General features: G+C 42.7%; 1 protein-coding gene across 1 annotated transcript; it reads left to right on the forward strand.

The window, feature by feature from the left end:
• Positions 1–8,320: 8,320 nt before the first annotated feature.
• On the forward strand, positions 8,321–9,247 carry LOC309381716 (olfactory receptor 10G6-like; the record flags this gene model as incomplete). The annotated part of the gene is made up of 1 exon (XM_081933001.1): positions 8,321–9,247. The coding sequence occupies one exon, from the start codon at positions 8,321–8,323 to the stop codon at positions 9,245–9,247; it is 927 nt and encodes a 308-aa protein (XP_081789127.1).
• Between the last annotated feature and the right edge of the window lie 1,348 nt (positions 9,248–10,595).

Consider the following 10,595-nt stretch of genomic DNA (forward strand, 5'->3'; position numbering starts at 1 on the left):
ATGGGCAAGTGAGATGGGGTACTAGCCTGATGATGTGAATGATTCATCTGCAAAAGAAAGGGACAAAAACACACCAGTTGTTTGATAGATAGATAGATAGATAGATAGATAGATAGATAGATAGATGATAGGTAGGTAGGTAGGTAGGTAGGTAGGTAGGTAGGTAGATAGGTAGATAGGTAGGTAGGTAGGTAGGTAGGTAGGTAGGTAGGTAGATAGATAGATAGATAGATAGATAGATAGATAGATAGATAGATAGATAGATGATAGATAGGTAGGTAGGTAGGTAGGTAGATAGGTAGGTAGGTAGATAGGTAGATAGGTAGATAGGTAGATAGGTAGATAGGTAGGTAGGTAGGTAGGTAGGTAGATAGGTAGATAGGTAGATAGGTAGGTAGGTAGGTAGGTAGGTAGGTAGGTAGGTAGGTAGGTAGGTAGATAGATAGATAGATAGATAGATAGATAGATAGATAGATAGATAGATAGATAGATAGATAGATAGATAGATGGATAGAAGAGAAGAGGAGAAGAGAGAGAAGAGAAGAGAGATACTAGATAAATACTAGATAGATAGATAGATAGATAGATAGATAGATAGATAGATAGATAGATAGATAGATAGATAGATAGATAGAGGATAGATAATAGATAGAAGATAGATAGACAGAAAAATAGACAGACAGATAGACAGACAGACAGACAGACAGACAGACAGATAGATGATAGATGATAGATAGAAGATAGATAGATGATAGATAGAAAGATAGATAGATAGATAGATAGATAGATAGATAGATAGATAGATAGATAGATAGATGATAGATAGAAGATAGACAGATAGACAGATAAGCAGACAGACAGACAGACAGACAGGTAGACAGACAGACAGACAGACAGAAGATAGATGGATGGATGGATGGATGGATGGATGGATGGATGGATGGATGGGATGGGATGGGATGGGAAGGGAAGATATAGATATAGATATAGATATAGATATAGATATAGATATAGATATAGATATAGATATAGATATAGATATAGATGATATAGATATAGATATAGATATAGATATAGATATAGAGATAGAGATAGAGATAGAGATAGAGATAGAGATAGAGATAGAGATAGAGATAGAGATAGAGATAGATATAGATTGGATGGATGGGTGTATGGATGGATGAATAGCTAGAAAGACAGAGACAGACAGACATATATAGATGATGATATTGATATAAATATAGATATGGATAGTGATAGAGATAGCAATTGAGATAGAAAGATAGAGATAAAGATGATATTCTGTAGGATATAGATAGATGATAGATGATAGATGATAGATAGATAGATAGATAGATGATAGATAGATAGATAGATAGATAGATAGATAGATAGATAGATAGATAGATAGATAGATGACAGGGGGGAGAGAGAATATACTGTAGGTGATATAGATAGATGTACATAGAGATATCTTTCACTAGATGTGTTTAAGCAGAAGCAAAACAGGTTGACTTTATTTGGATTCCTGCCTGGAGCAGAAGATCAGGTTCCAGGATCTCAAAGAACCATTCCAGATCAAGAATTCTACGTTTCTAATAGCATAGCAACTTACCTCTCTATTTGGTGCAAAACAGAGAATTTAAAAGCTTGTCCGTTACAGAGCTATCTTGAGTTTCTTCTTATACATGTGTAGAGGTTTCACTTCCTCAATGTCTAGTTGAAAGCACCAACCTTCCTTCTCATGACTTTTGAGTTCAGAGAAGTCTGTTTTTTAAGACTGGCCCACCAGAGAACATCTAATCAGAAGACAATATAGCAGTGACACTTAGCTCAATCCCTTGATGGGTTTAAGATTTGGACTCTTCTTCTGGCTCATGTAGCTGCTTAGCAGTTCTGGATCTCTTCATGGTTCTGATAGAGGGTTATAACAAGCTAATTTATTGCTAGTGTGCTTGTTGACACCTCTTTTCCTTTTATTCTTTTCCCTCCCTCGAGATCACAGCAGTGAGAATTTCATTTGTTTCCAAGGAAAGAAATAACAGCACCTCTGCTGGCCCAGTCTAGGGAGACTAATTTGAGAATGGGAGGTTAAGGAACAGATCATTAACCAGATCAAGACCAGATCGATTTTCTCTAATCAAGTAGAAGAGAGATAGAAACTCAGATTTAATAGCACTAGCACAAAGACTTACTCTGTTTCCCTGAAATTAAGACCTCCCCGGATAATAAGCCCAATTAGGCGTTTGAACGCATGCGCTAAAATAAGCCCTCCCCTGAAAATAAGCCCTCCCCCAAAATATTGCAACACAACAGCAGCCATGAGGTGAACATGCTCACCTCCTCCTGCAGCTCAAAAATAATTAGACCTCCCTGAAAATAAGGCCTAGTGCTTATTTCAGGGGGTCAAAAGAAAATAAGACCCTGTCTTATTTTTGGGGAAATGTGGCATATACTTCTTTACAGTGGTTTACAGCCCTCTCTAAGCGATTTACACAGTCGGCATATTGCCCCCAACAATCTGGGTCCTCATTTTACCCACCTCAGAAGGATGGAAGGCCGAGTCAACCTTGAGCCTGGTGCGATTCGAATGACCAAATTGTAGGCAGCCGGCAGTCCGCAGAAGTAGCCTGCAGTATGGCACTCTAACCATTGTGCCACCGTAGCTCATAAAATGGACTGTTAAAATTGACTATTTAAGCTAAATTATCTTACTACATGGATACAAATCTCCAACAGATAAAGGCATACAATGGGTGTAGGAAGGAAAGTTGCTAGCTATTTTTAAAATTATATGCAGCAAGAGGGAAGAGAATACACAACTACTCTGTCTCCCTGAAAATAAGACATCCCTGGATAATAAGCCCAGTTGGGCTTTTGAGCCGATGCGCTAAAATAAGCCCTTCCCAAAAATAAGCCCTCCCCGAAAATATTACAACACAGCAGCAGCCATGAGGTGACCATGTTTGCTGCCTCCTGCACCTCAAAAATAATAAGATCTCCCCGAAAAGAAGGCCAAGCGCTTATTTTGGGGGTCAAAAGAAAATAAGAGCCTGTCTTATTTTCAGGGAAACATGGGAAATGAACGTCATATGTCTCACAGAATAACAGAAATGGAAAGGACCTTGGAGGTCATCTCGTCCAACCTGCTGCATGAGCAAGAGAGCCAATACCATTTCATACAAATGGTTGTCCCGTCTCTTCTTGAAAGCCTCCAGTGATGGGGCACCCACAACTTCTGAAGACAACTTCTGTTCCATTGGTTGGTCGTTCTCCCCATTAGGAAACGTCCCCTTATTTCTAGTTGCTTCTCTCATTGAATAATTTCCATCCATTGGTTCTTGTCTTGCCTTCTGGTGCTTTGCAAAATCGTTGACCCCTTTCCTCTTTGTGGCAGCCCCTCAAGTATTGGAACATTGCTATCATGTGTCCCCTACTCTTCGTTTCACTAGACTAGACACAGAAGTGGGATTCAGCTGGTTTGGAGGAACCTGTTGTTAAATTTTTGTGCAGTTCAGAGAACTGGCTAATTCCACCACTGGCTGGCCCCGCCCCTTCCCTCAAAGTCACTAGACTAGACACAAAAGTTGGATTCAGCTGGTATGGAGGAACTGGTTGTTAAATTTTTGTGCAATTCAGAGAACTGGCTAATTGCACTGGCTGGCCCTGCCCCTTCCCTCAAAGTCACTAGACTAGACACAAAAGTGGGATTCAGCTGGTATGGAGGAACTGGTTGTTAAATTTTTGTGCAGTTCAGAGAACTGGCTAATTGCACCACTGGCTGGCCCCGCCCCTTCGCTCCCAGTCACCCGTTAACTCTTGTCCACCTAGGCTGCTCACCTAGTGTCATACTCTCAGCATAGCTGCTTCTGTTCTCTGGTTCCCTCACTTGCCTCAACTACACAGCCCAGCTGATCTCTGCCTGGTGAACCCTCCTTTGCTCCTCACCCTGCTTCCTCCCATGCAGGCCCTGTGGCCCAGGCTCCAACCCGCTTGCCTGCCTTCCCTGCAGCTTCTGACGTGGCACCTGCAACCCAGCCTGTTTGCCTTTTCCTCCTGTCCACTGGCAAACAATGGATGCTGCAGAGACAGGGCAATTTCCTGTGGACCATTCTGAGCCCCTTCCTCCTCCCTCACTTGGGCTGATAAAATAAAAGCCCATCTAGAGATTTTGACTGCCTGCTGAGCCTTCCTGGTGGATGCTGGCAAAAGGAGGCTAGAAGGAAAAAAAAAGAGAAGGTCCAATAGAAACGCCCCATTTTCCATCTCCATTAGGCTGTCTACAGCACGCTGGATATCTTCCGGCTTGCCTGATTTGGGTATCGGAGCTTGAGTACATCTGCAGCTCCTCCAAGCTGGGCTCTGACTGCAGCTGACCATCCAGACCCCAGAGGCCACCAAGGGCTTGTTAAGGCCTACAATATGCTGCCGCTAAGCTCCTGGGCTCCCCGCATGAGCGCTGGAAATCCGGTATTCCTTCCCCACCGAATAAGCCAGCACTTCCCTCTCGCTCAGGCACAGCCTCTTTGGCCCGCCTGTGCCGCCCCACTGTGCCATGAGTGACATCAAGTTGGCCACACCCACTCAGTCCCATGATCCCCCCTACCCAGCTAGTCATTAAGGAAAACCTAGTTGTTAAATTGCTTGAATTGTATCACTGCCTACACTGTTATAAGCAGTAATTGTTCTCTAGATATAAATTCCCTTTGGGTTGAAAAAGACCCACAAAGGATGAAATTTTTTTGCTCCATAAAAGTCCTCATTCTACCAGCAATGCAATTGGGCATGAAGTCATGACTAACTGGTCTGCTTGATTTTAGCGGAGCGCAAATTTGGACCCTATGCCTTGTTAGCAAGTGAGTGTCAACTTCTAAAGCGTTGCCATGACTATTATCAGGCTGGCATGGAAGGGGAAATTCCATGCATGCCTTCGGCCGGAGTCGGATCTCATGTCTACAGCCTAGTTGGAGAATATGAGTTATGATGCAAGACAGAAGGGAGGGGATACAGGGGTAAAGCTTGAATGCAATTAAGCGAAAGCAGTTTGGGCTCTGCAGGAGTTCACGCCAGAATGTCGATCCTAATAAATGATTGGATTTCTTTTGAACTTGGTCTCGAGGCTCGTAAATTAATTAGGTCGTCTTCTGCGAACTTCACAGTTAGTTTCTCAGGGACATTTCTGTTATCTCTAATTGGCTCACTAGAGTGCGATCTGGAGAAAGACAAATTGTTCTGGCTCTGAGGAATGAGACGAGAGGAAGCTTGGGATTCACAGAAGATAAAGAGATGGACGGATGTTTTCAGGACAAAATCGTATTCTGATATGCCAGATGCCACTTGGTCCTCTTAATGGACCATTAAGCCATGCAAGATCAGCAAGTGGAAAGGAACATCTCAGTGCAAATCAAGAGCTCCCAAATTAGGTGGGAAGAAAACTAATTTGAATTTCCTGGTTCTCCACCACACATCAGTTGAAGGAAACTCTTTGCCTGGCTTTCATGCAACAGGTTAAAAAACAAGTCTCGGCAAAAGAAAATCTAAATTGACATCAACCATCCGGAGGAAAATACATTTGCTGCAGATGCAATGACAATAATGTAATTGAAGAGACCGATCTACTCTAAGACTCCCCCAAGCATCTTCCAGGCAGAAGAAAAAACACTGACGTTATTATCTGAAGTGACCAAGAAAATAATCGCTGAGGACTTCTTGTTAAATGACTGTGAGATTCAAAAGTTCTATTGATATTTGTCTTCCAGATAACTGCACTAGGGCAAACTGATCAGAGATGTTAGTAAACGGTATGAACCACGTATGATTTATCTATTAGATGATTTATCAGCCTCTGAATTTTTGTTGCTGTTTGGTCTGTCACTGAAATCTAAGAAATTACAGAAAAAACGATAGAAACAATTTACCTCCTAGATTAAAAGGACAGTGAAGATCATGGGAAACAGTTGTGTGAGTGTGTGTGATGGGAATTAAGCACTTCTGGCTGTTGCTTCTTTATTTCCTGTATTTGTGAAAAACTATCAGCTTCAACCCTGAAAGTGAAGATACTGTGTTCTCACTATACTGGTAATTGAGTTATTAAGAATTGGATAGGATAGGATAGGATAGGATAGGATAGGATAGGATAGGATAGGATAGGATAGGATAGGGAATTAGAATTAGAATTAGAAGAGGAGCGGATTAGAACAGAACAGCACAGAATAGAATAGAATAGAAAGTTTGAAGGGACCTTGGAGGTCTTCTAGTCCAATCCCTTCTTGGGCAGGAAAACCTATACCAATTCAGAGAAATGATTGTCTGATCCAATTAGAATTAGAAGAGAAGAGGAGAGGAGAGGAGAGAAGAAGAGAAGAGAAGAGAAGAGAGGAGAGGAGAGGAGAGGATTAGAACAGAACAGAATAGAACAGAATAGAAAGTTTGAAGGGACCTTGGAGGTCTTCTAGTCCAATCCCTTCTTGGGCAGGAAAACCTATACCAATTCAGAGAAATGATTGTCCGATCCAATTAGAATTAGAAGAGAAGAGGAGAGGAGAGGAAAGAAGAAGAGAAGAGAAGAGAAGAGAGGATTAGAACAGAACAGAACAGAACAGAATAGAAAGTTTGAAGGGACCTTGGAGGTCTTCTAGTCCAACCCCTTCTTGGGCAGGAAAACCTATATCAGTTCAGAGAAATGATTGTCCAATCCAATTAGAATTGGAAGAGAAGAGGAGAGGAGAGGAGAGGAGAGGAGAGGAGAGGAGAGGAGAAGAGAAGAGAAGAGAAGAGAAGAGAAGAGAAGAGAAGAGAAGAGAAGAGAGGATTAGAACAGAACAGAATAGAAAGTTTGAAGGGACCTTGGAGCTCTTCTAGTCCAATCCCTTCTTGGGCAGGAAAACCTATACCAGTTCAGAGAAATTATTGTCCGATCCAATGACACTAGTATTGTTGATTTTGCACAATTTTATTGTCCTCTATTTTTCCCACATCCCATGACCTCCAAATCAAGCTGCCACGTCAAAAGTTGTAGGCAAATGTCCAGAGGTCTCTCTAAATAGCGAGTTCTTCATTAGGAATAACTGTTTGAGCATCCATCTAAAAAATGAACTGAAGTAGAATAAACCCAGCTCTCTTTAAACAGATTTTTTTAAAAAAAAATGTTGAGGAAATATTAGGACCGTTTTCCAGTTAAGAAGGATTTCTTTCTCAGTCCTGTAACTATCAAATTGCAGACAAAAAGTTTTGATCCACAGAAAATATACTTATCCGATCCAGTCTCAACTCTCAAAGTATTTTAATGGTTAAAATAAAAGAGTTTTTTTGGGGGGAGCAGGTAGTTGGTTTAGTCCTTATTCACCTTTGCAGTTTGATTTATTGCAAACTTTTTAAATGGACGCAGTGGCTCAGTGGCTAAGATGCTGAGTTTGTCAATCAGAAAGGTCAGCAGTTTGGCGGTTTGAATCCCTAGCGCCACATAACGGAGTGAGCTCCCATTAATTGTCCCAACCTCTGACAACCTAGCCGTTCGAAAGCACGTAAAAATGCAAGTAGAAAAATAGGTACCACCTTTGGTGGGAAGGTAACAGCGTTCCGTGCACCTTTGGCATTTAGTCATGCCGGCCACATGACCACAGAGACGTCTTCGGAGAGTGCTGGTTCTTTGGCTTTGAAACAGAGATGAGTGCTGCCCCCTAGAGTCAGGAATAACTAGCAAAAATGTGCAAGAGGAACTTTTACCTTTACAATATAGTCAAAGTGAATTGTAGTGGTTTACAAAACTAATAAGGCAAAAATAACTATGGAGGTACACAAATAAAGATGGGCAATTTATCTACCTCATCTTCTTCATAATCAAATACAAGTGTCAGGTATGCACCTCTTCAACATAATTATTACCCAAAAGGAATACAAGAATTTGAATAACTGCTCAAATAGTTCCGATTCATTCTTACAACTGGCTGAACAGGAAAGCAGAGAGAAAAATTATCATTGGATATGAAATTCATCTCACAAAGTACAAGCTTCCAACAAGACCCAGGTAACATACATACTCAAGTAGGCAATGGAGGACATCCTTCAAAATAATTCGACCAAAGTTGTTGGACTTATTTTTACCTAGGAAATTCTCTGACTGCTATCAATAGTTATCTTGATTATTATTATTATTTTGAAACACCATACTGTACTCCGATTCACAGTTACTGGGGACTTGTTGTCAATAGTGAAATATGCAACGGTGTTGGATGTTTCTCTGTGGACACTTCATGGAAAATTTAACTGCACAGATGGCTAATATTTGAGTTAATCTTTATGCTTTGAAACAAACAGATTGATGGAGTGTCCAAATCAAACAGCACCAAATAGGTTTGTCCTCTCGGGATTTCCATACCCAGAAGAACTGAAGCTCCCCTTGCTTCTCTTCTTCTCCATTCTGTTCATCTTGACTCTTACTGGAAATATCTTGATCATCGGGATAGTGATCTCCAACCTTCAACTGCACAAGCCCATGTACTGGTTCCTCTGTCACCTCTCCATCCTGGACATGGCCTTCTCAGCTGTGGTGGTCCCCAAAGTTATTGCAGGATTCACTCCGGGTGGAAAAATCATCTCCTTTGGAGGATGTGTGTCTCAGCTCTTCTTCTTTCACTTTGTTGGCTGTGCAGAATGTTTCCTTTACACCTTGATGGCTTATGACCGCTTCTTGGCCATTTGTAAACCGCTCCATTATACCAACATCATGAGCTGGAAAGCCTGCCTCTTCCTCTCCTTGGGTACCGTAATTGGAGGCAGCTTCAATTCTGCATTTCTGACATCTCTCACTTTTCGTTTGCCTTATGGAGAGGACAACCATGTTGACTATGTCTTTTGTGACATTCCTGCAATGCTGAAGCTGCCTTGTGCTGACGTACACTTTAATGAGGTGATGAGTGTTGTTTATGTGAGCTTTGGAACAATGACCTGCTTTCTCCTCATCTTAGCCTCTTATGCTTACATCCTCACAGCCATTTTGAAGATCAGTAGCAGTGAAGGACGGCAGAGAGCCTTCTCCACTTGCACTGCCCATCTTACTGTGGTGTGCATATATTATCTGCCTTTGTTTTATCATTATATGAGGCTAGGTTCTCAGGACTCTATGGATAGTGTGGTAAGCATGTTCTACACCACCATCACCCCTTTGTTGAACCCCGTGATATACACGCTGAGAAACAAGGATATTAAAGCTGCTCTGGTGAAACTCTGGCATTGGAATCCAGAGTAGATAGCTGGAAATATACTGAAGACAAAAATTATACAAAGTAATATGGCAAATAACCAAATATATGTATTCATTTCTGGATGGAATTCTGAGCTATTCGTTGTGGCCCATCAGCAGAGCTGGCAGCAGAGCCGAACAGTGGGGAGGTTGGGGAGGAGGAATCTGAGACAGTCCTGGAGGCTGGGGAAGGCTCTGATGAGTGCTCTGTGTCGGAGGCAGAAATGGCGCCAAGGCCGTCTGGAAGTGGTCAGGTGCCTTCGGAGCTAGACAGCAGTGAGGCAGAGAAACAGCTGGAGCCTGTTCCCAGTGTGCGCATGCGCAGAGATGCCAGAAGAAAAGAGCAGCTCAGAAATCAGGGTCGACTCGGGAGTAAAGCCACATGTGGACAGTGAATGGCCCTCCCATAGGAAATAAAAGAGGAGCTAAAGGGGAGTGGACTTTTGCAGGAAACCATTCATTCACTCATTCATTTCAGGAGTGTGAAGATCTGTCCGTGAATCTCAGAGACTCTGTGCCAAGTCTTTCCTTGCACAGCATTTTGTTTAGAAAATATTTACATGGCAGCTTTCCAAGCTAGATAAGGTCTGTGCTCATAAATTCACCTCTGAAAGACTTTTGGCCAGGCCTTTGCTGAATGTGAATGAGAGGAATTCACATACATTTAATAAAAGGGGTTTTTGGGGAGGCCTAGTTCAGAACATTATTTTATGGCTCAGTTGATTAGAAAAATGGAGATCAACAGCTACCGTATTTTTCAGAGTATAAGATGCACCGGAGCAGTGACGTGCGGTGAGGTTTATGGCTGGTGAGGCAGATGACGTCATCAGCGCGAGCCGCAGTCCCCTTCATGTTGACTCAGGAAGGCAGGGAATGGGACCACGTGTGCAGGAGGCTTAAGCTGCCTCAGCCTCCTGCACACGTAGTCCCATTCCCCTCCTTCCTGACTCCTGAGTCAACATGAAGGGGACCACAGAGCGCGCTCCACGGGACCACGGCTCACGCTCCGCGGTCCCCTTCATGTTGACTCAGGAAGGTGGGGAATGGGACCACATGTGAAGGAGGGAGGCTGAGGCTAGAGAAGCCTCCTGCACACATTCCCGGACCACGTGTGCAGAAGGCTCCTCAGCGCCTTTTCCCTTTTTTTTATTTTCATGATGAGAGCGGTGAGGCTCTGCCTCCCCTGCCTCCCCTGACCGCACGTCCCTGCACTGGAGTATAAGACGCACCAAGGTTTTGAAGAAGCAAATTTTAAAAAAAGGTTTTGTACTTGGCAGACCTCCCCAAAACAGCCCATTTTTCGTCAAAATGGTCCCTTTTAAAAAAATGGCCATGGGTAGCCTTTAGGAGCCTT

This window comes from Natrix helvetica (assembly GCF_964273705.1).
Source record: "Natrix helvetica genome assembly, chromosome: Z".
In the NCBI taxonomy this organism is placed as follows: domain Eukaryota; kingdom Metazoa; phylum Chordata; class Lepidosauria; order Squamata; family Natricidae; genus Natrix; species Natrix helvetica.